This window comes from Thecamonas trahens, assembly GCF_000142905.1.
Source record: "Thecamonas trahens ATCC 50062 unplaced genomic scaffold supercont1.19, whole genome shotgun sequence".
In the NCBI taxonomy this organism is placed as follows: Eukaryota; order Apusomonadida; family Apusomonadidae; genus Thecamonas; species Thecamonas trahens.
The window spans coordinates 270503-293545 of record NW_013657661.1 but is presented as its reverse complement, the minus strand read 5'-3'; the positions used below and the strand labels follow the sequence as shown (position 1 = coordinate 293545).

The following is a 23043-nucleotide window of genomic DNA, read 5'->3' as shown; positions in this document are numbered from 1 at the left end:
CGACTCCTCGGACTCCCCTCCCCTCCCCTCCCTCCCCTCCCCTCCCCCCCCCGAACACTTTCTGCCTCCACCACCAATTCCCCCCCACCGAACGCAGCACACGTTCCCCCATCTCCGCCGTCTTTGCAACCCCCCCCCTCCAACGCGACAAGTTCCCACACTCGACTCCACACTCAACATGGAGTCCTCCGAATCTGACTCTGCTGGCGATACCCCGCGTGGACTGGACATGCCGCTGCTCTCGGCTCAGAAGGGCATGTCGGTCTCGGTGCCGAAGCCAACGTCGTCCAACTCGTCCGACTCGGACGAGCCGAAAGCTTCGGCCTCGGCCTCGTCACCCGTTGCAATCATGGCCACCTCTGCATCTGCAGCCTTTCCCTCCACCTCGGGCGTCTCGCCGTCTTCACCTTCGCCGTGTCCGCCTCGCTCGCCACAACGTGGCTCACGCCACAACCCGCTCTCGTCGCCTGTCGTCCGCCTCGACCCGGAGGCTACCGCCCTCGTCACCCCGCAGGGCTCAGAGGTCTTTGGTTCGGAGGTCTTTGGCTCTGTCCCGGTTCATGCCGCGGTGGCCCGTGCCCTTGCTGCAGACGACGAGTTTGCCTCTCCCTCGGCTGCCGGCGAGCTCGGGACCTCCTTCGGCAGTGTTGCCGCGGCGCGGATGTCCCCTATGGTCTCGGCGGCCGTCGCCTCGATCCTGCCGCCGTCACCTGACGGTGCCACACCCATGGCTTCGGGCATTGCCGCCCACGCCTCGTTTGCTCGCCCCACCCCCGACCGCCCCATCGCCACCTCGCCGTCGGTTCCGGACCAGCCGGTCCTCCTCACCCGCACCTACGACGAGGCCGGGGCGTCGGACCACCCGGCGTCGTCAACCTTCTCGCGGGTCATCATCGTCCACCCTGACTCGGAGCGGTCGCAGATGGAGCGGCACGTGTGCGAACAGCTCCACAAGGCGCTTGAGCTCCGGTCCAAGTATGTCCACAAGCTCCCGGAGATGTACGCCGACAAGCCGGCGTCGCCGGGCATGCCGTTTGACCCGTGGAATGCGCCGATGCCCGAGCCGCTCGACGCCGCGTACGTCCTCGAGTCGCGCGAGGGTGTGTACTTTGCCGTCAATCCCGAGACGAGCGAGGCCGTTGGTGGCGACGTCGTGCCGGACAAGACCGAGTTCTCGCACGACCTCGCCTGGCTGTCAGCCACCGTCAACGATGGGCCGGTCCGCTCGTTTGCCTGGCGGCGGCTCAAGCTCTTGGAGGCTCGCTACGAGCTGCACAAGCTCCTCAACACCGACCACGAGCTCATCGAGGCCAAGCAGACCTCACACCGCGACTTTTACAACGTCCGCAAGGTCGACACCCACGTCCACCACACCTCGTCCATGAACCACAAGCACCTCCTCCGTTTCATCAAGCACAAGCTCAAGTCCGAGCCCAACACGGTTGTCGCCGTCTCGGAAGACGGCAAGGAGGAGACGCTGGCTGACGTCTTCAACAAGGTCGGACTCACCGCATACGATCTCTCCGTCGACCACCTCGACATGCACGCTGGCCAGTCGCACAACCTCTTCCACCGCTTCGACCGCTTCAATGCCAAGTACTCGCCCATCGGCCTCAACCAGCTCCGTGTCATCTTCCTCAAGACCTCGAACCACATCAAGGGCCGGTTCCTCGCCGAAATCACCCACGAGCTGTTCGAGGACTTCCAGCAGGCCAAGTATCAGTTTGCCGAGTACCGTATCTCCATCTACGGCAAGGACCCCGGCGAGTGGGCTTCGCTTGCCTCGTGGTTTTCCGACCACAAAATCGCCTCGCCGCACGTCCGCTGGCTCATCCAGGTTCCACGCCTCTACGCGGTCTACAAGGCCTCTGGCCTCATCTCCTCGTTTGGCGAGATGCTCGACAACATCTTCCGCCCGCTCTTCGAGGTCTCGCTCAACCCCGAGTCCAACATCAAGCTCCATAACGTGCTGCAGCAGATTGTCGGCTTTGACTCGGTCGATGACGAGTCCACCCCCGACGTCCCGCTCTCTGGAGTCTTCCCCTCGGCCTACGACTGGACGGTGCCCGAGAACCCGCCGTTCTCCATGTACCTCTACTACCTCTACGCCAACCTCGCCTCGCTCAACCAGCTCCGCGCTCTCCGCGGCCTCAACACTTTCAAGTTCCGCCCGCACGTCGGCGAGGCTGGCTCGGTTGACCACCTCGACGCCGCCTTTCTTCTTGCCAACGGCATCAACCATGGCATCAATCTCCGCAAGTCGCCGGCCATGCAGTATCTGTACTACCTGGACCAGGTTCCAATGGCCATGTCGCCGCTCTCCAACCACGCCCTCTTTGTTCAGATCTCGCGCTCGCCGCTGCCGCGCTTCTACGCGGTCGGCCTCCCTATCTCGCTCTCGTCGGACGACCCGCTGCAGTTCCATCTCTCTCGCGAAGCGCTGCTGGAGGAGTATGCCGTTTCGGCGCATTGTTCAAGCTCTCTGCCGTCGACCTCTCGGAAATCGCTCGCCAGTCGGTCCTGCAGTCCGGTTTCGAAGACCCGGTCAAGCGCTACTGGCTCGGCAACAACTACAAGGCTGCCGGCGCGTCCGGCAATGACATCTCGCTCTCCAACGTGCCCAACATTCGGCTTCTCTTCCGCTGGGAGCTCCTGCTCGGCGAGCGCCATCTGGTGGTCTCGGAGGCGAGCCTCGAGCAGTAAAACCTCGGGCCACCGGTCGGCTAGCGGCTAGTGTCGCGCCTTTGCGCACGTGTCGCATACGCGGTGCTTCTTGCCGTCGTCAAACAGCACGATTCGCGCCTTGGTGCACTTGTTGCAAAACACCTTGCCGCACAGTCGGCAATGGTGCCGCCTCACCGAGATCGAGAACTTGGACTGGCACTGGGCGCACTGGAACGCCTCCGAGTCTGGCACCCATCGGACGGCGGGCGCGGCCAGAGCAGACTCGCTGCCGTCGCCGGTCTCGGCCACGTCTTGCTCGCTCTCGACCGCCTCCCACGACTCGTCCCAGGAGAGCGAGGCCTCATCCTCCGAGACGTGGTTGGCGGCTTCGCCAGGGTGCACAGACGTGCTGCCCTCGGCCTCTCCGGCGCTCACGTCCTCGCCGGATCCGGCCGACAGGTAGTGATCGTCGCCATCGTCACTTAGTTCGTCAAGCAGCGACGGCGGGATGACCGAGAGCGATCGCTCGGCTTTTGGTACCAGGCACTGGCACCTGGCTGGTGCGGGATGACCAAACGAGACATACCGACCGTAGTAGCCTGTCCAGACTGAGACGTGATGGCCAGTCGTGGCGGCTGTGAGGACCTCGTCGCAGGCGTCGAACCGCGGGTTAATGAACTGATCGCGGGCAGCGAGGAGGCAGGGCCACACCGAGAGCGTCGACGAGTTGAGATCGGCCTGGACCCGCTCAGCCTCAAAGTTGAGCAGGAACGTACCAAACAAGTCCGAGTACGCCGCATCGGCGAGCGCAATGAGCGCGTCCTCGTTGTACTCAAAGGCCCACGGGAACTGGTGCAGCAGCTGATAGAGCGCGTCCAGAAACTGCAGAAAAATGGGCGACTCTTCTGAGGTCGGCCCCACACCCTTGGACCTGGACACGGGCGATGCTTCGTTCGACGAGCCGGAGAGCCGGCCGAGGTTGCGTGAGAGAGACTTGCCGAGCGAGCGCATGCCGCGCAAGACTGACGACGACGACGATGGCCCGTCGCTTCCGGCGGCGCCTGGTCCAGACCCCGCGTCAAAGCCGACACCGGGCACGGACGGGTCGGGCGTCGCGCTCCCGCCGCCCTTGGAGCTACGTGATGAAACTCGGACGTCCGCAAACTGGGAGGTGCGATCGGCAAACTTGTGGCCAAAACTGAGCCACTCCTTCTGGACAAGGGTGACGAGACCGTCGAGGGTGCGGTAGTACGGGTCGACGAGGACTTGCGCGAGGCTGGTCAGCTGCGGCGTCCGGTCCCAGCCGTGTGAGCAGTGGACAAGGACCGAGCCGGCCTCGGCGGTGAGGATGTGGGCGATTCGGTTGGCACCAGCGAGAACCTTGGCGACGTGGTCGAGCCAGCCCGAGTCTGCAACGCGGGAGAGCCACTCTGACGGGCGCGCGCGCGCTTTGGGCGAGTTGACTGCCGCTGCAAGCTTGTGCAGCGAGTCGCGCATGACGTGGATGTTGCCAATGCCCATAAATTCAAGGGTCACGTTGGGGTAGTTGCCGATGCGCTCGGTCCCGTAGCCCTTGGCCGAGTTGAGGGCGGCATTGACGTACGGCCGCGCGTCGATGATGACAAACGGGGCGCCCGGGTTGAGCGCCGCCATTGCCGCCACCAGCCGCTCGTCGGCGTCGCACCGGTGGCCGATGAGGCCGGTGGCCGGCTGGGCCGACCGAAACAGCGCCGCCGGCGAGCCCGGGAGCGTCCAGCAGAGCACCGGGATGCGCTCTTTGGCCCGGAACGACGCTGCAGCGCGCAGGATGTCATCCGCAACGCCCGCCGGCACGTACAGTACGCTCGGATACGAGTCGGAGAGGGCGTACTCGCTGTTGACAAACGAGGCGCGGAAGCCGGCGTCGGTCGCCTGCATCCGACCGTCAAACTCGTCGACGACCGAGAACACGCCAAGCCCGCTGTCCGCGCCAGGTGGCAGAGAAGCGACGCGGGCGTAGGCGCAGGCGATGGCCGCTTGCGATGCGAGATCACGACCGGCCGCCTTGGCCGCCGTCCAGTATCCGGCCAGGGTGGCGAGGAGAGCGCGGCCGGACTGAGGGGCGTCAAAGGCGAGAACGATGCGTCCTGCAGCACCGCGGAGTCTGAGCTCCAAGCACGATCCGAGCGAGGCCTTGGCCACTGCCAGCAGCGGGCAGCGTAGCGGGCGGCCGCCACAGTCTGGGGCAAAGTGGAGGGCAACAGCAGTGACAGTGACGACGCCCGGGGCAAAGGCCCCGCCCCAGGCAAGGTAGCCCGGCGTCTCGTGGAGGACCATGGCTGCCGTGCCGACGGCCAGCTCGGGCGAGCACGGCAGGTCCATTTATGCGTGAGGCGAGGGAGCGAGGTATGCGTGTGTGTGTGTGTGTTGTGTGTGTGTGTGTGTGGGGGGGGGGGGGGGGTGACCCTCTCTCTCGCGTGCGCGACTTGGACTTGGCCGTGCCGGTGCCATGGCGGCGGCCTTGTCGTGCCCGGGCTGGCGACCACAGGCCGCGATCGGCTGCACTCCGGACTAGCATCAGAACAATAGCGTCAAGAGAGCAACCACACTTTGTAGCTGGGTAGTACTGGTAGTTGCAAAGGCATTCACAAGTCATGATGGGCTTCCACAGGGCGCGATTGGCTAATACCACAAGCCATGAGGACAGCCTCAAGCTGTAACATCGGGCTGGATCGGCCGTGATGAGCCAGCAGCACCCCACGCCCGGGACTCACACCTCAATGGCGTCATAAAGGCAGGGTAGTCGCTGCAGTTGATCAACCCCAAGCCCGATCGGCCTGCAGCCGTACGCTGCCTCAGCAAAGGCCGGTAGCAACGATTTCCCCAACCCAACTTGCAACGCAACGAGAGAGTCAGCCAGCCAATGGCCAAGCAAATCCTGTCATTGACTCCCTGGCCATGGCGAGGACCACCACGGCGACGGCGACGGCCAGCCGCTTCCTCACGCAGCCACCGAGTCCACGACCACGACCACGACCACGACCACGACCACGACCACGACCACGACCACGACCACGACCACGGTAGCCATACTCCTCTCACTCCCTCCCCCCTTCTCCCACACTGTTCTCACGTCACGCACCAGGGGGGAAAGCCATGGCCCAACGTCCGGGTCTGCTACGACGCATCTCGCGGCGCATGTCGGGGAGAGAGCGCCACGGGTCAGCGGCGGCGACGGCGGCCGCGGCGGCGACGGCGACGGCGAGTGGCTCGGCTGGAAGTGGCGAGGGCGGGAACCCGCTGGAGGAGAGTTTGGTAGGAGAGGACGCATGCGCACTGTGCGGTGTGGCCTTTGCCAAGAAGCGCAAGAGGAGGCGGTGCGTCTGTGCCGCTTGTGGTCTCGGCTTTTGCGCGCCATGCCTTCGCTTCCCTCGCCCGCCACCTGTCGCCTTTTCGCCGCTCCACGCGCCGCCGCCGCCCATTGCTCCTGCCCCCGCTCTGCAACAAGCAGACGCCACCGCTGCTGATCCGGCAAAGTCCGGTGCGGACGATGCCGTCTGCAAAGTCTGCTGGCTACAGGAGACGCTCAAGTTCCAGGCCGAGTTTGCCGATCATTTAGGCCAGCTGGCCGTCTCCAAGCGTCGCGCCTCGATGGTTCCGCTCTCGCAAGCCTCGCGCTCGGTCTCAGCTGCTGCCGCTGCTTCTGCTGCAGTTGCGGCCGCAAAGTCGCCCGCCCGTCCCAAGCGCCCTCTGCCGCCGACGCCGACGCTGACGCCGACGCCGACGGATACCGACAGTGATGCTGCCGCGGGCGACAGCAGCCGGCCCAGCTCGCTCGACCTTACCCGCGTGACCTGTACCTGTGTTTGTCACGAGCAAATGTCACTTTTTGGCATCGCCGTCACCGAAGACGGGTGCTGCCGCTGCTACGGCCGCGAGGCGGGGCCGGGAGGCGCGGATCCGGTGGCTGCATCGGTGGCTGCCACCTCGGACGCACTCGATGCCGTTCTTACTATGGAGGCGGCTGAACTGCTGTTTGGCGCCGAGCCCGCGGAGGCTCAGGACGACGGCAGCGACAGCGCCTCCGACTCAGGTCCAAGTTCGGGGCCCAACTCGGGCTCAGACTCGGGCTCTGACTCGGACACGTCGTCAGAGCCAAGCGGAAGCGAAAACGACTACGAGCAGCTGGTCTGGGTCTCAGTGGCGGCTGACGATGTTGACGAGGCACTGGTAGGCTCGGGCGTGTTTGTCAATGTCAAGTGTCTGATGGCCGCCGCGCCGGAAGCGCGCGAGATTGGGACCGATTCCGGCTCGGCAAACCCTGCAGCGACCGAGTCAGGCTTGGAGATCAGCGGCGGAGCGAGGGCACGAAGCGGGTCAGACTCGTGCGCGCTCCTTGCTCGAGGCCGTGGCCAAGGCAGCGAGCCGGTCGAACTGCGGAAGCGTGTGCTCTCGTCCGAGGTTGCGACTGCCGAGTACAAGCTCGTGGGCCACACGGAGATGCAGATTGTGGGCGCCGAACGAAGTGCCCGGTTTCTCATCATGGTACCGGTTCCGCTCTGTGCCGGCGCCGAGCGGCGGTCGCGGTCGCGGGTCCATTTTGAGCTCTGCGCCGGCTCGCCGAGCACAACAGCCAAGAACCTGACGCTTGTCACCTCGCGCGACCGCGAAGCGGCCAATGCCGAGACCGCGGGGCCTCCCGGGCGCGCGCGCTCGGGTTCGTTCCTCTCTCGCCTTGGTTCAAAGCGGCGCGGGTCTTCGGCGGAGAGTAGCGCTGGCGCGCGGCATAACCAAGAAGTGTCGGAAAATTGCGTCGGGCGCGCGTCCTTTGCCATGTCTGCGCTCGAGCTCGAGCCGGGCGGCAGCGTTGGTCGGCCGATTCGAGTCCCGGCGACCGGAAGCCCAGCTGGTCATTTGGCGGTGAGCGTAGAGGACGTGGCCGTGGCGCGGCATCGGGCGCTGGCCGAGCGGCGATACGCGCTGCGCGCGGGCGAGAGCAGTATGGTGTTGGCAACAGAGACACTCTCGCCGTCGCCGTTTACATTTGACGTCCCACGCAAGCTGCTGCTGATGTACACTCAGGAGCGAATGGCCCAGCTCGCAGAAGCCACGACGCAATTTGCCGGAACGTACATGGGAGTGGTCGAGACCGGAAGACCGACGCCAGGCGAGGAGCTCCTTGTGGACAAGATCAACAAGCTGCGCCACTACTTGGCTGGAGTGCTTGCGACAGGCCTCGCAGTCTGCCTCGCGTCGTCGGTCCACGGCTCGCAGTTCAAAGCATCAGCTCGCAAGGCTGACGATGCGGCGCGATTTGTGGCGACAAATCTATACATCCAACGGCTGCGAGTCCGTGGTCGCGGGTTAGAAGTCGAGGCCGAGACCGAGTACGTGACCGTGACGTCGGGCGCGCCGGCGGCCCACGTGTATGGGTTCAAGAACGGCGGCCTCCGCCAGCTCCACGAAGAGCTTGTTGCGCTGGAGCGCGCAGGGCTCGCCTCAGCAACAGGCGACGACGACGGAAGTGGTGGCGATGACGAGGTCGTGGCAGCAGCGCGGGAGGAGGCGCGGCAGGCACGACAGGCACGGGTTGATGCGGTGGCGTGGGAGATCTCGATCCGGGTCGAGGTCGTGCTCTGCCATGTGCTCTCAATGCTGACAACGTCGCTAGCGACCGAGGCGCGCACCGCAGCCGACCGCGGCGACGTGGCGCGGCTCAATTCATGGGCGACATGCGGGTATCTGTTCCAGATCGAGTCGCTGCTTTCAACCCGCGGGCGCGAGCTGGGCATGCTCGGCGACATGGACGTGGGCATGCGGTCGCTGACCAAGGTCGACGTGCGGTTGCGTTTCTTCCCTGTGGCGCTTGTCGGCTCTGCGTCTGCGGCGTCGTTCGACGTTGTGGAGCTTGGGCGGCGGCCTGCGGGCGGATACGTGCTCTCGCTCTCGCTAGCGGTGGCGAAGCAGGCAACGCTGGACACGCTCGGTGGCCGGTGGCGCGAGTTTGTCGAGTTTGGCGTCGTGCCGCTCCTGGTCTCGCAGGGCATCAACGAGCAGCAGTCACTGGCCAACTTTGGCGAGGCCCATTCGAGCCTCCGTTTCCTACTGGGCTCTGCCGAGCTCCAGGGCCTCATCAACGAGGAAGCGCTCGAGGCGCTGCGGGCGTACACGGCACGGCTCGACCGCGGCGCGGCCGTGGCCGAGCTGGTCGCCGAGCTGGAGCGCAGCCTCAGCGCGACGGCGCGCGGCTCGAAGAACACCGAGCTGCTGCAGATCGCGTCGGCACTGACCCGGGCGGTCGGAGGAGGGCGCGCGACGTGCTGTAAGTCGGCCAAAGACCGCACAGCCATGTCGGTCACCCTCGAGCATGCCTTTCTCCTTGCCCGCCATCACGGGGTCAGCGAGGACGTTGTCGACGTTGCCGACACCATGCGCGCCTTTGGCGTCCGCAAGGACAACGTCAAGCTCAACACAGGCAAGACCGGCTACGCCTTTAACGCCCTCCAGAAGCGCATGCTCCCCGCCGCCTATCAGCCGCCGCGCAAGTAGCGGACGGCAGCCGCGCCTCGTTGCCCCCCTCTCCCCCCGCGCCCTTCCCCAAAGGACACAACACGAAAGGCACCAGCTAACCATCATGTTTACTCCTACTCGTTTGCTGTCCCGTGGGCGACCTTCTCTGTAATGACAGGCGTCTTGAGGGCCTGGGAGCACTGGGCGACGGCAATGCCGAGGCCGACGCCGACGCCCATGCCCACCACCGCCATGCGGACAGCATTCGAGTCTGACCACAGAACGGAGAGTGTGAGACTATCAGAAGCTGTATGACCCCCTTCTCTCTCTCCCTCCCTCCCCTCCCCCCCCCCCTCCCCCCCCCCTTCTCTCCTCCCTTCCACCCATCCCATGTGCGTACTCTTGATGAAGAGGACGGCAGAGGTGAGGCCAGCCAGGCCACCACCCGCGCCATAGGTCATGGCCTTGGCATAGCACTGGTCAAAGATGCCAGACACAAGGAGCTCAGACTGCCCATGCCGTCCACTGCTCGCCATACTCTACTCTCTACTCGTCCAGACAAGTCTTGTTCCAATCCCTGTCCCTGTCCCTGTCCCCGTCCCGGTCCCTGTCCCCGTCCCCGCCCGTGTCCCCGTCCCCGGCCCCGGCCCCGTCCCCCCTTCCCTGCCCCTGTTTCCCCCTGCCCTCTCCCTTCTCGATCCACCACCACCCCGATTCCGATCCCACCCCCCCCACCATCGCACACACACCTAGCACCAACTGACCCCCCCCCCCTCCATCGCTGCCACCTTACCCTCACCTCGTCCTTCCCCATCCGAATCCCCTCCACCAGCTTCTCCCTCTGAACGCCAGGCGTCACCCCCCTCCCCTTCCCCCTCCCCCTCCCACCCCACGCCCACCTCACCCTCACCCTCACCCCCCTCCCTCCTCCCCACTCCTTCCCACTCCCTCCCTCCCATGTTCTCCTCGAGTATGGTCAAACCGCGTGGGCGGCGGGGCGGGCGCAGAGGACGAGCAGGTGGGCTGGCGGTCGGCTCCATGGATCCGTTGGGTGCGACGGCGGCCCGGACCAGGCCGAGCCCCCTCGCCGATCTGGACGCTCTTCCGGGCTACTTTGCCTCGGTGCACTCGTCGTACGCCATGGAGGCGGCGGCCGAGGAGGCACCGGACGTGCTAGAGTGGATCCGCTCGACCTCACAGCTCATTGCCAACGACTATGACGACTCGATCACCGCCACGCGCTCCCGCCGTCGCCGCTGTGACGACGACGAGTTGTCGTCTGGCTCGGGCTCGTCCGGCATGCTCGGCTCGTCGTCGTGCTCGCTATCGTTCACAGCCTCGGGCTCCGACTCGGAAGAAGATCTCATCGACTCGATTATCTCGTCACACTCGCTGGTCTCGGCCGTCGGCTCGACTACTGCCTGGCGCTCTACCACCGTCGGCCGCGCCTTCCAGGCCTCGTCGCCAATCAAGGGCGCTGTCCCCTCGCGCCGCGGTGCAAACCCACCGCAGTTAGGTGTTGGTTCCAAGTTGAGGAGGCAGGCGTCGTCTCGCAAGCTCGGCCACTCGCAGGCAAACAGAGCAGGCAACCCGCACTTCACGTTTGTCCGCACGCCGTCCAAGATCATTGCGTCGCGCCGGCAGCGGCCAGCGCTTCGCAAGGTGCAGTCTTTCGTCTCTGGCCAGACCGAGGTCAACAGCGCGGCGTCGATCCCCAACCGCAGAGTTCAGACCACCGTCTACTCGCTCCGAAACCCTCCGTTTGAGCCGGACGTCGAGGCCGGCGTTGCTCTCGTCGTCTCCACTATCCGCATTCCCAAGCAGCACTCACCGGCCACGTTTGGCGAGACCTTTCTTGGCTTTGCCTCTCAAGAGCTCGTTGCCTGGCTCTTCTGGTACGTTTTTGTCATCTACTTTGAGGGCCGCAGGCAGCCTGAGGCCGAGGCCAAGGAGACCAAGAAGGCACGCGTTCTCACCCATGCCATCTGCTCCAAGTTCATCGAGCTTGTCCAAGCCTCGTTCTTTGGCGTCTACCGCAACGTCTTTCTCCTCTACGTCGGCTATGCGCTTGCAGAAACCGTCTACCTCCTCTTTGGTGCCTCGTTCCCACTGCAGCCCAAGGCAGCAGCAGTCTTTGGCCCTCAGTTTCGCAACGCCGTCTACCGCCTCGTCTGCTCGCTGCTCAACGGGTTTGAGGTCTCGCAGTCGCTTATCGAGCACATGCAGACGACACTTTTCCCATCGGCTAACTTTGCTTCGTTTGCCTTGGAGTCAAGCGACAACCGGCCGCTGCTCAAAGTCTTCAACACCAAGGCCATGTTCCGACTCGAAGAGTCCAAGCTCGGCCTCTCGCGCCGGACCCGCAAGGGGATTGGCCCTACCGTCCAGCCGCCGCCGCACCGACAGACGTTTCTCACCCAGCCCTCGATTGCTTCGCTCCACGCCGGCTCGCGGTCGTCGCTCGCACACTCGGCGTCGGGCCCGCTCGAACCGGGCGCTCTTCCTCCGCCGGAGCTGGACAAGCTGATGCGCATCACCCGCAAGACCTACGACTTTGCCTGCCAGCTGGCGGTCCTCCCCGACATCAAGCGTGCCGAAGCGCTTGCCAAGGCCCACGAGCAGGCGACCCACTCTGCTGACGAGAGCGATGATGACACCGCCGCTGGCGCAGCTGGTCCTGTTTCTGATGTTCACGATGTGACGGACGCCTCGCTCCGGGTCCCTCAGCGGAATATACCATTCTACGAGCGGGCTCAGGTCGAGAACTCGCACCAGATCGCTAATGAGCCTATTCGGCGGGAGGTCCTCGACGTTTATCAGGTCTCACCAGCAGTCACTCGCTACCTCGACGGCTCGTCGCCGTTTGCTCGCAAGACTCAAAAGGTGCCGCGAACAGTGCCCGGCAAAGCTCAACCGCTCATCTTTGACGACGAGGGTGGAGTTGTCACCCGCGATGCCCCCGAGCTCTTCCAGCTCGCGTCGCGCGTCATGACTAGTCGTAACCGGGCTGAGCAGGAGACTGCCGAGGCAGCCATGTCACTCAACAGCGAGCGAATCAAGTCGACCCGGGCCTGGCTCAACGGTGAGCTGGCCAAGCTGCAGTCGCTCGAGGCTCGTATCGCTGCGGAGCCCGACAAGCGGCGCAAACAGGCCATGCTTGACCGCACAAACAAGCGTGCCCAAGCCATCAGGGCCTCGCTTTTCAAGTCAGCCGTCACCTCATCGGGCTCCATGCCCATCGCACAGGCGCTGCAGAACGACATCCGTGCGTACTTGGAGCGCCTTGACGAAGGCGCTGCTGCCCGCAGGGACATCATTATCTCCCACACCTTTAAGCACGGCCCCAACGGCGAGCTCATCCCGCAGGACGACGACGGCCCGGGCGCAATCGCCAAGCACGACTCGTCGCCTGACAGCGACGCTGGCGCCGAGTTGGACGACTCGGACGCTGCCCAAGAGGCTGCGAGTGGGGCTCGCAATCCGACGACCGGCTCGATGGCGCCGGTCGAGGTGCGGTCCATTCGCATCCGACGCGGCACGACGCAGGCGACCCAGAACCTGCTCTTTGATCTCGAGCTCTATAACGATGCCGAGCGAGTCGCCCTCGGCCATTCCATCGCCGCCACCGATATCGTCCGCCGCGCCGACAACACCACCAATCTTTTTGATTCGGTCATCGACGAAGAGCGGAGCCGCCTCGGCAAGGTTGACGCCGACATTGGCGGCACGCTGCATCTTTCGTGAGACGAGTGATGCGGTAGCCAGACTGCAGCTCACGCGATCTTGGCCTTGCGGACCATTGATCGGGCGTACGGGCCCGACTTTTCGTGCAGGTACGCCTTGGGCGTGGCGGCGATGATCCGTGACCACTTGACGGTGCCTGGAACAGGAGGAATGAGAAGGTGCAGCGCGAGCTTGATGCCGAGGATGGCATGCTCCGCCACAAAGACGCCACCAATCTTGAGCACCGCGGCCGAGACGCCAAGCATTTCGGGCCATCCGTACCGCGCGCACCACTCGTCGATCGAGTTGGTTGTCATGACTAGCAGGGCCGTGTTGACGAGAACACCGACAATCGAAATAAAGTCAAGCAGGTACAACCAGACGCCAATGCCAGCCGCAGCACGGGCAAACGGTCGTGCGTACCCACCCGGCGAGCAGAGCTTGTGTGCGTCAACTCGGATCTCCGCCAGGTTGTTGGCGAGAGCGAGGACGGCGGCGAGCGGAAAGGCTGCGCCAAAGAACGTGACATACGCCGTTTGAATGAGCATCTCCAGAAAGTCTGAGATGGTGTCATCATACCGAGGACGGTTGGTCTGGTCGATGAGCTCGGCGTGAGGCGAGTCGCGGGCAACCGGAGCCGCCGCCAGCGGAACGGATGCCCGAAGGAGCGTGATGACCGCCGGAGCGAGCGTCTCCTTGAAGTTGTCCAGCACTTGGTTGAAGACAAGGACTACCAGCAACCGCTGGCGGAGCTTGTCCCAGTCCCGCAGATAGAAGGCCAGGTAGAAGAGTGCAGCAAAGTGGTTGACAAATTGAAACACAAAGAGCTTGGCGAGGAGGTGGTTGCGGGCCGAGGTTTCCGACTTGTAGTTCTCCCACGCGTTGATGCGCCGGGCCACGACCGTGTATACCCGCGAGAGGACTTGGATGGCGACGGCAGAGACAAGGCCAGGCACGATGCGGATGACCTGGCACCACCACAATGCTTCGGCGGTCACGTGCGGTGGCGACTCGTTGCCGAGGAGCGAGGCCTTGATGTGGCCCCAATCGTAGCACGCCGGGTACTCGGCCTCGAGCGTCCGCGTCAGCTCTTGCACACCCCAGATCGAGCCGGCCACCACAGCCACAAACAGGAATAGGACCACCGCCGACGCCGCATACTTGGCATACCGGATGTACGTCGGATACTGCAGGACGTAGAGGCCACTCGGCTCGTGGCGAATCCACTCGCCCTCAAAGCCTGGTCGGTGCTCCCACCGGGTGGCCGGCAGCTCCAGTTCGCCATCGAGCCACTTGTAGGCCATGGCCGACTGCCGCCGCCGCCACATCTGTAGAAAGACCGACGACCAGAGCGAGAGGCAGATACCGTAGGGGATGAGCGGCCACACAAACGAGGCGTCGGCGAGCCACTGATGGACAAAGACAAGCAAGCCCAAGAGCGCAGGTGCAACCAGATACACCGTGTACATGTGGAGCCAAGCAAAGTAGAAAGCAATCTCAGAGCCAAAGTAGTTGTTGATGGCGTCAAGCGGGAGTGCGCCTAGGCTGAGCGTGAGCTTGAATGACGCCAGTGCGTCGAAGAGCTCAGCCTGGGATGCCTTGTCATGGAGGGCGCAGACGTCGGCGAGGAGGCCGGTGCTCTCGAGAGCACCGATTAGCGGCAGGTCGACCAGCTCGTTGAGGGTGGCATCGGTGGCGTCTGCCTCCCCATCGCCGGCTCTAATCGCGTTGCTCATGGTCTCTGCCAGCGCTGCTGACGTCCGCGCCGATCGTACCACCGCCAGCACCATCTGCTGGACCCGGGCCGAGCCGCAGAGCGTTAAGATGCGGACAGCCTCGGCGGCGCCCACTTGTGCAGCGGCAAAAGCATCCTCCAGCGCCTTGCGTGACGATGGGCCGACCAAGACGTAGGCCACACCCTGACGCGCGCGCATCAGCGCGTCGGCGCGCCCGCGGGCTTCACACTCGGCTTCACCATCCTCCACCTCGACTTTGGCCTCCAGGCCCAGCCCACGTAGCACCTGGGCCGTCGCCTCGCCCACGGCCGCCATCCTCGCACGCGCGCTTCGGCCGACATCCTTGCTGCCACTCCTGCCACTCCCACCACGCTCCGCCCGGCTCTTGAGGGCTTCGCGGACTCGAAAGGCCAGGCCGTGGGCATGGAGGGTAAGGCAGAGCTGGAGGGCAGACTCGGGCCGAGGCACATGCTCCTCAGCCGAGCCCGACTCGGAGTCGCTCTCCCACCAGTGAGCCTCCGACCCAGACTCGGACGAGTTCATGGAGTGGAGTGTGGGAGTGACGGTGGCAGTGGCAGGCAGGTGACAGCTGCCGGCGGCAGGAGGGATTTACGGCTGCGAGGCTGGATCTCACACCAGATCAGCAGAAGACGACGAGACGGTGACATGACTGGAGGTGGTTGGCGCAGCGCGACCGTCACAGCTAGCAGACGACGAGGTCGAGGCCGTCGATGATGTTTCAGTCGCCGACGATGTCAGCTCGCTCTCGTCCGAGCCTTCAGAGTCTGGAAGTGGGTGATGGTGGATAATGTCATCGCGGGGACTTGCCGGCGAGAGATGCGCAGCCTCAGGGGCAGGCACAGGAGGCGGTGGCGGCGGTGGCGCAGCCTCAGACGCAGACTCGCTGCTCGCGGTCGACTTGTAGTTGCGAGCTTGCAGCGTGGCCTCGACATCGTTGTGGTAGTGGACGGCGCTGGCGAGGTCAAAGTTGAAGAGCGAGAGGTAGTTACGTGCGATGCGCTCGGTAGCAACACCGGTGATGGCCATAAACTGGGCGATGCGCGGGCGCTGGGCCGAGGCCGGCGTTCGCACTACAGGCGGAAGGGTCGACCCGTCAGCGGAGTGCAGGGCGCGGCCGCCGCCCGACTGCGGCGCGTCAAAGCGGAAGAACTCGCTGGAGAGTGGCCGCCGTGATGCGGTTGCCGGGTGGGCCCGGCTGGCGGAGAGCGGCGAGAGCCAGCGCGAGGTGACCGGTGCCAGATTCTCGCGAGCAGTGCGTGGAAAGGCGGAAAAGTCAAAGACGTTGGCTGCGTTGTCGTCGACGCCTGCTGATGAGGCGCTGGTCACGGCCTCGGGGGTGAGCTCGAGCCGGTTGAGCCCGCGGCGGAGGTAGAGCGGCGATGCGCGATCGTTGGCCGACTCGGGCGTATGGCCGTCGGTGGCCGGGCCTCGGGTCGGGAGCTGGAGCCGCGACGGCCGCGGCCGAACAGGCTCGAGCTGGATGCCGTCGTCGGAAGCGGAGCTTGCGCTGCGCGATGTAGAGTGCACGTCAGCGTCCGAAAGCCGGCGCGGGGCGAGTCTGGTTGCGGCTGGGACCGGAACTACTTCGGGCGAGCGGGCGGTGATGTGCGAGGTTGCGTTGCGCCACGAGCGGCGCCAGTCCGGTGGCGGGAGCGGTGGCGGTGCAGGCGGCAGCCGATCCGGCCCGTTCTCGGATATGAGGCGGATGTGGTCGTGGAGCGTCATGCCAGCGCCGGCCTCGGGAATAACAAGGCGGCGCGGCGGCAGGAGCGTATCGCGCTGTGCGGCCAGCGGCAGCGGCGCCGACGGCCCAGCGGCGCCCGACGGCCCGGCGACATCGCCCGGCGATGATGGCGCGAGCGGAATGACGGGGTCCCAGAAGCCGGGAGGGACGTAGTCAAGGCCGAGGTCGCCGAGCAGATCGTCGAGGGCATGGCCCGGCTCGTGCGGCATCGGCGGCGGCGACGGCGGGCGTGGAATGGGCTGCAGCGGTACGTTACCCATGTCCTGCAGGCCAAAGCCGCCGATTATGTCGTTGGGCGTGAAGCCATGATTCCGCATCGCGTCGGCGGTGCGGGGCGGATGGCACGACGGGCACGACTCGTCGCCGTAGCAGTGGGCACATGGCGAGCCGGGTCTGCAGTCGGGACACGGGAGGCAGTCGCAGCGGTCGTCGCAGAAGAGGCCGTGGTCTGAGCCGCCGCATGGATGCGGCTGGAGGCACACGATGCAGTAGTGATGGCCACAGTTGACGCACCCGGTTCCAGGCGTGATGTGGTGGCAGGCGTGGCCGCGCCACCGCGACGTCGGCACACCGCACGATGGGCACGGCTTGGACGTCGACGCAATAAAAGCCTGGGTCTGGCGGTCGTCACCGCGCTCCATGGCGCGGGCGTACTCTTCGCAGGTGTAGCCGTCGTGCTCAAACGAGAATCCAAGGCACTCGGCGCAAAACTCCGAGGTGCAGTTAGGGCAGGTGACCACGTACCGATTCGGAGCCGACTTGGTCACCGCTTCCCAGTCGGGCTTGATGTTGAGGAGCGAGCACGCCGGGCACATGACGATGTCGTCCGAGGCAAACGCCTTCATCAGCTGGAGCGAGATGAAGCGACGGGCAAAGTCGATGGCGATGACCATACGGCGGGCGAGCCGCTCGATGATACCTGACTCGATGAGCGAGGCTTGGAACATGGGATCGTCCGGCGCCAGGCCCATGTCTTCGGCGAGGCAGCCTGGGCAGCGGGCCGGGAACTGGTCAGTGTCGATGATCATCTGCAGCGACGACGCCGCGCACTCGTTGCAGAAGCCATGGGTGCAGTTTTTGCGGACAAAGCGGACAGTTGACGGGGCAAAGTAGCAGATGCCGCAAACATCCGAGGTGTGCGGCGCAGGCGCGGCTGTACCGGCAGCCGCCAGTGCATCCATGTCGACGGGCTCGGCACCTTCAAAGTCAAAGGCGGCGCCTTCCCCGGCGCTTGCCCCGGCAGGTGTGGGCAGCGTCGGGTCCGGGCCATCCTCACCGACTGGAGTGTCGACGTCAAGAACAACCGGTTCGATGGCGGCTTGCTGGGCCTTGAACTCTTGCAGCCGGCGGAGGAACTCTTCGCGGCGGCGAAGCGCAGCCTTCATCTTGCGGGCGGTGTACAAGTGATCGAGTCGGAACGAGGCCATGCCAAGGACCAGGCCGGTGGCTAGGACGGCAATGAGGATGTTGCCGATAAAGCGGGCCCAGTCTCGCGAGGCATACACACACTTTCCGGCCGCTTTGTCGCACTCGTAGTAGTCCTGACAGTGCCGGTCAGACGAGCAGACATTGTAGCAGCTCGAAGTGATCGAGTCGCACAGGTACGGCGCGCACGCGAGGTCAGCGATGTGGTGACAGGTCCGCGCGCCGGCACCGGTGGCGGCCACCGGTGCGACATCGTCGACCCGGCTCCACATGAGGAGCAGCATGGCGACGACGACGCCCACGAATACGGCGCAGCAGCACGAGGTGACGCTGATGAGCGGGACCCGGTACCGCTGGAAGCCCGAGAGCCAGAGTCGGGCGCGCGGCCGCCAGCCGGCGGTCGACGAGATGCAGATAAAGCATAGCGAGAAGGCGAGGAGAACCGCGCCGGCGACGACGACGGCGCTGAGTCTGCGCGGGCGCAGGAGACCGCTGTACGGTGGTGTGGCGCACTGGCCCGCGCGGCACTGCTGGCCATCGATGCACTCTTCAGACGTGGTGCACGAGTCGTAGCATGTCCCGGCATAGACGTCGCAGCGGAAGGGGAAGCACCGCGGGTCGGTGGCTGTCACGCACGACGTGCCGTTGACAGCACCAGGCGCGGCGGGAACAACGAGCTTGGTCTGGGTCCCCATCCCGACGCCGACAGCAGTCATGACAACGGCAAAAGTAATGACAAGGTAGCAAAAGGCGGAGAAGGCCTTAGCGGTGTGGGAGTCGGACTCTACGAGGGACATGACGCCGGCTCGCCACGGAAGCGACAGGGTGCAGCGCGCGATGACAAGGACAAGCCCGCACGAGCCGCATGCGGCCGCCATGGTGACAGTGACGACAAACCATGTAGGAAAGGCCGGGGCAAGATGCGGGGTGACGGTTCCGGCGTGCGGCGACGGACTGCCGGCGACCTGGGTGAGGCCGAGGGCGAGGCCGACAGTGAGGGCAATGATGACACAGCAGAGAATGGCGCCATTACACGAGGCTGGAGCCAGGTCGTACTCGTGATCGACGACGTACCGGGTGTTCCTAAAGACGGTGAAGAGAATAAAGACGCCGAGGAGTAGGACTACAAGCGGGAGCGGACTGACGAGGGCGATGATGGTGGTGGCCCACGCCGGAAGAGTACGGCGCTTCGAGTCTAGCATGGACTCTCGCGACGGGCCGTCGTACACGCACTCACCTGACTTGGAACACTTTGCGCCGGTGATGCACTCGTCGTCGGCAGCACACGAGGCACGGCACTTGGACGAGGTGAGGTCGCAGTAGTAGGGCGCACAGGCGAGAGCGTCGGCCTGCGCGCAGTGAGCGGTGCCATTGAGTGGCGCGGGATGAGCAAACTCGACGTCGTGCTTGGCAAGGCCAATAAGCGGGCCGGCAACGACGACAACAACAATGGTGAAGAGGAGAGCGCAGAAGAGGCCGCCGACCATGCGCTCCTCTTGGTTGTACACGCTGCACGGGTCGCACTTGTAAAAGAAGCACGAGAAGCAGCAGCAGATAAAGACGGCGATGGCGGCAACGATGGCGACAGTGCCGCCGACCGAGACGGAGCGGACTTCGACGCCGGCAAAGCCGGGGACACACTTGCCGGCCGAGCACGAGAACGAGGTGAAGCAGTCGTCCGAGGTGGCGCAGGCATCGTAGCACGCGCCGATGTCCTCGTTGCATAGGTACGGGGCACAGGCGCGGTCGCCAGCGCATGTGGTAGAGTTGATGGCCGGCATGATAGGTACGATGGTGGCGCGTGGGAGGCCGAGGCCTAGGCCAAGACCAAGAGCAATGGCGATGCATCCTGTTGTGGCGCAGCACTTGGACCAAAAGTACCAATCGTAGTCGGACTTGTTGGCGTTGATGTTCCAAAACAAGGCGCTGACCGAGCAGAGGCAGAACCAGCCGAGGGCGGAGAAGATGGCGATGGCGGCGACGCGGCCGGCCGGGTTCTTGGGCTGGGACTGCCCCTCCGAGTTGGACGGTAGATTGGTGCGGGTGGAGACGCAGACGCCGGCCTTGCACTCTGCGCCAAGCGAGCAGTGCGCTTGGGTGGAGCATGCGGTGAAGCACTGCTCGACACGGAGATCGCAAAAGTAGGGCTCGCAGGCCAGAGCCTGTAGCGAGGTGCAGTTGCGGCCTGCGCCTGGCGCAGACGGAGTTACGTCGGCCGACCAGAGCCCGAGGGTGAGGCCGAGGGCCAGAGCGGTGACAATGCAGCAGATGGTGGCAGCCTGGGCAGAGAGGACTGCGCGCTCGATGCCGGCCTCGCCGGGCGAAGCGCATCGGGCGCCTGGCGAGGCCCAGTACGAGCTGCAGCCGCAGGCGATGGCGGCGGCGCAAGCGCCAAAGATGGCGACAACGACGACGGTAGCCGTGGGCATGATGCCGCCGAGAATGCGGCCCTGTGTCAGTGAGCTCTCGCAGATGCCGTCGTCGTTGCAGAACGAGTACAGGCCGCAGTGGGTGTCGCTGGTGCAGGAGCCAGGCACCGCCGTGTAGGCCTCCTTGAACTGGGCGCCTACCCTAGCCTGGACAGGCAAGGCTACCAGCGCCGCCAGCAGCAGCAGTGACAGGCATGCTGTCGTGTGTAGGGGCCGGGAGGGCATGGCGGGCGGGTGGGGTGAGTGGGGTGGAGTGTGTGTGCGTGTGGGGTGGGGGCGGGGGAGGGGAGAGGTTGAGACTGCCGGTTTGGGAGGAGCCGAGGAAGGGGGGGCAGGGGGGGGCGGGGGCGGGGGGAGGGGCGGAAGGTGATTGTGATTGTGGTGGTGGTGGTGGTGGTGGTGGTGATAGTGGTGGTGATGGTGGTGATGGTGATGGTGGTGGTGGTGATGGTGATGGTGATGGTGATGGTGATGTGGTGGTGATGGTGGTGGTGATGGTGATGGTGGTGGTGATGGTGGTGGTGATGGTGGTGATGGTGATGTGGTGGTGATGGTGATGTGGTGGTGATGGTGGTGGTGATGGTGATGGTGGTGGTGATGGTGGTGGTGATGGTGGTGGTAGTGGTGGTGGTGATGGTGGTGGTGATGGTGGTGGTGATGGTGATGGTGGTGTGGTGATGGTGGTGGTGATGGTGATCGTAGTGGTAGGGGGAACTGTCCCTCCGCTAGTTGCTACCTCTCTCTCTCTCTCTCTCTCTCACAATGGCTGCTACTCAGTCGCTGGCTAACATGATGGGCACCCATCCGGGCATTACCTGCGATGGCTGCGGTGTCGAGCCCATGTTTGGTCTCCGGTACAAGTGCAGCAAGTGCGCCAACCATGGTACGGGCGATGTGTGTGAGGGGTTGGGGGGTTGGGGGGGAGTGAGGGAGGAGGTGAGGGAGGGATGAGCCGTACGAGACCGAGGGAAGTGGTGGCCGGGGGAGAGGAAGGGGGGGGGGGCTGGGGATGGCGGCTGAGGCAAGGAGTTGGCAGAGGAGACGGTGCAGTGGTCTCGGTCGAGAGTGTAGGGGACCGGTGGGTGGTAGAGGTGGTCCATGTGTCTGAAGCTCGCCTTGGCGGGGCATGAGCCTGGACAGGGAGGTGGCTCGGTTGGGATCAGCTGGAGGTGGGGTTGGGGGTTGGTGGAGGTGATGGTGGAGGTGATGGTGACGGTGATGAGGAGGAAAAGGGGGGGGGCCGGCGCCATCAGAATCTCGCTCACCGTAATGTAATGTCTCTCTCTCTCTCCTGCTCGCTCGCTGGCTCCCATCAACCGCTCTTTGCTCGCGATGCATGTCGTCGACGCATGGGATGGCTCTCGATGGTCGCGGAGACAGACCTCTGCGAGGCCTGCCACGCGACGTTCCTCAGCGGGACGCTGCCGCACAACAACCCGAAGAACCCACTGTCGCGGCTGGCAGAGGACCACGCGTTTGATCCGTTTGTCGATCCCACCGGCAAGCAGTTCCAGCCGCTGAAGAAGGTGTCGACGACGACGGCGACAGTGGCCAAGGGGCCCAAGGTCAAGCCGAACGACAAGTGCCCTTGCGGATCGGGCAAGAAGTACAAGAAGTGCTGCCGCAAGCTGTGAGGAGCGGGTAGGCTGTCTGCGCACAATAAAGCATGCTGTGATGTTTAGCACCTGCACAGGAGGGAGGGCGAGAGGGCGAGAGCGAGGGCGAGCGCGCTCAGGCGAGGGCGTCAAGCTGGCCCTGGATGGTCTCACACTGGAGGAAGAAGTCGCGGAGCTGGTCTTTGGACATCTCGACAATGACATCCTCGGGCTCGGCCGAGCCACCAGGCGGGGCTTCGAGGCCGAGCTGCAGGATGGCGCGCAGCTCCTTCACCCCGCGGAGCGAGTCCTGGCCCACCTCGAGGTGGGTCCGCGACTTGATGGACTCGAGAACGCGCGGCGTGACGGTCGAACTCTTGAGGTTCTCCAGCAGCGTCCGCCCGTTGTCCTGCCACACCTTTTGGACCGAGACGATCTTGTCTGCGTCCATGGCGGCGGCCTCAAGGGCGGTGCCGAGCTTCTTGATGGACAGAGTGTGGTAGGCTGCCTTTTCAAACATGTATGTGGCGGCGTCGAGGATGGCGGTGATGTCGGCCTCGGGCATGCCCAGCACGCCTGCCAGCTGAGTCATTTCCTGCGGCGAGAACGGGGCCTCGGAGACCCTGTGCAGGTTCTGCACGATGCGAGTGAGCATGAGCGGAAACCGCTTGCCGTCCACGGCGTTGATCAGGCGGACGGCATTGTTGAACCTGCCCGTGCACAAGGGGGGGGGGGCGAGGAAGGGGAGGGAGGAGTGAGGTAGGGGGGGGGGGGGAGGGGAGAGTGTGTGCGTGTGAGTAGGGGTGGGTGGTAGGTGGCGGGTGGTGGCGGGTGGTGGTGGTGGTGGTGGTGGTGGTGGTGGGTGTGGTGGCCAAGTGGCCGGCGCATGACTCGTCACTTCGCCACCACCATACCCTGTATGGCTACGGCTCAATGGCTAGTGGCTGTACCTACCGTGCAGTGAGCTCAAAGACCGGAGGCTCTTCGGTGGCCGCCATCTGTGCCAGTGCCAGTGCCTTTGAGACAGACGGGTGGTGGTGGGTATGGGCCAGGGAGAGGGAGGGGTGGGGGTGTCGAGCACAGGTGGCGGGGAGGGGAAGGGGGGAGGGGGGGGGAAGGAGGGATGTAGTCATGGCGATGGGAAGGGACACGACAGTGTAAGGATCATCATACGGGAGGGGGGGGAGAGGGGGGGTGGTGAGTCGGTACGTAGTAGG

General features: G+C 64.8%; 9 protein-coding genes across 9 annotated transcripts; 4 read left to right on the top strand and 5 right to left on the bottom strand.

The window, feature by feature from the left end:
• Positions 1-178: 178 nt before the first annotated feature.
• AMSG_04907 (AMP deaminase) lies at positions 179-2703 on the top strand (the record flags this gene model as incomplete). The annotated part of the gene is made up of 2 exons (XM_013903120.1): positions 179-2458; positions 2515-2703. The coding sequence occupies 2 exons, from the start codon at positions 179-181 to the stop codon at positions 2701-2703; spliced, it is 2469 nt and encodes an 822-aa protein (XP_013758574.1).
• AMSG_04906 (uncharacterized protein) lies at positions 2539-5025 on the bottom strand (the record flags this gene model as incomplete). The annotated part of the gene is made up of 1 exon (XM_013903119.1): positions 2539-5025. The coding sequence occupies one exon, from the start codon at positions 5023-5025 to the stop codon at positions 2731-2733; it is 2295 nt and encodes a 764-aa protein (XP_013758573.1). The 3' UTR covers positions 2539-2730.
• An 816-nt stretch (positions 5026-5841) lies between these two features.
• Positions 5842-9220, top strand: AMSG_04905 (inositol polyphosphate 4-phosphatase type II alpha short isoform; the record flags this gene model as incomplete). The annotated part of the gene is made up of 1 exon (XM_013903118.1): positions 5842-9220. The coding sequence occupies one exon, from the start codon at positions 5842-5844 to the stop codon at positions 9190-9192; it is 3351 nt and encodes a 1116-aa protein (XP_013758572.1). The 3' UTR covers positions 9193-9220.
• Positions 9221-9265: 45 nt separating this feature from the next.
• Positions 9266-9716, bottom strand: AMSG_04904 (uncharacterized protein). The gene is made up of 2 exons (XM_013903117.1): positions 9554-9716; positions 9266-9424 (listed from the first exon to the last, which is right to left on the bottom strand). Exons 1-2 carry the CDS (start codon positions 9687-9689, stop codon positions 9288-9290), a joined length of 273 nt encoding a protein of 90 aa, XP_013758571.1. The 5' UTR covers positions 9690-9716; the 3' UTR covers positions 9266-9287.
• Positions 9717-10149: 433 nt separating this feature from the next.
• On the top strand, positions 10150-13258 carry AMSG_04903 (uncharacterized protein). Its single transcript, XM_013903116.1, has one exon. It carries the CDS (start codon positions 10192-10194, stop codon positions 12895-12897), a length of 2706 nt encoding a protein of 901 aa, XP_013758570.1. The 5' UTR covers positions 10150-10191; the 3' UTR covers positions 12898-13258.
• On the bottom strand, positions 12615-15155 carry AMSG_04902 (transmembrane protein 16K; the record flags this gene model as incomplete). Its single annotated transcript, XM_013903115.1, has 1 exon — positions 12615-15155. One exon carries the CDS (start codon positions 15153-15155, stop codon positions 12927-12929), a length of 2229 nt encoding a protein of 742 aa, XP_013758569.1. The 3' UTR covers positions 12615-12926.
• Positions 15156-15193: 38 nt separating this feature from the next.
• Positions 15194-20427, bottom strand: AMSG_04901 (uncharacterized protein; the record flags this gene model as incomplete). The annotated part of the gene is made up of 2 exons (XM_013903114.1): positions 15194-20368; positions 20397-20427. 2 exons carry the CDS (start codon positions 20425-20427, stop codon positions 15243-15245), a joined length of 5157 nt encoding a protein of 1718 aa, XP_013758568.1. The 3' UTR covers positions 15194-15242.
• A 539-nt stretch (positions 20428-20966) lies between these two features.
• On the top strand, positions 20967-21865 carry AMSG_04900 (uncharacterized protein; the record flags this gene model as incomplete). The annotated part of the gene is made up of 2 exons (XM_013903113.1): positions 20967-21114; positions 21612-21865. The coding sequence occupies exons 1-2, from the start codon at positions 20994-20996 to the stop codon at positions 21863-21865; spliced, it is 375 nt and encodes a 124-aa protein (XP_013758567.1). The 5' UTR covers positions 20967-20993.
• A 26-nt stretch (positions 21866-21891) lies between these two features.
• Positions 21892-22908, bottom strand: AMSG_04899 (COMM domain-containing protein 10). Its single transcript, XM_013903112.1, has 2 exons — positions 22781-22908; positions 21892-22536 (listed from the first exon to the last, which is right to left on the bottom strand). The coding sequence occupies exons 1-2, from the start codon at positions 22822-22824 to the stop codon at positions 21963-21965; spliced, it is 618 nt and encodes a 205-aa protein (XP_013758566.1). The 5' UTR covers positions 22825-22908; the 3' UTR covers positions 21892-21962.
• Between the last annotated feature and the right edge of the window lie 135 nt (positions 22909-23043).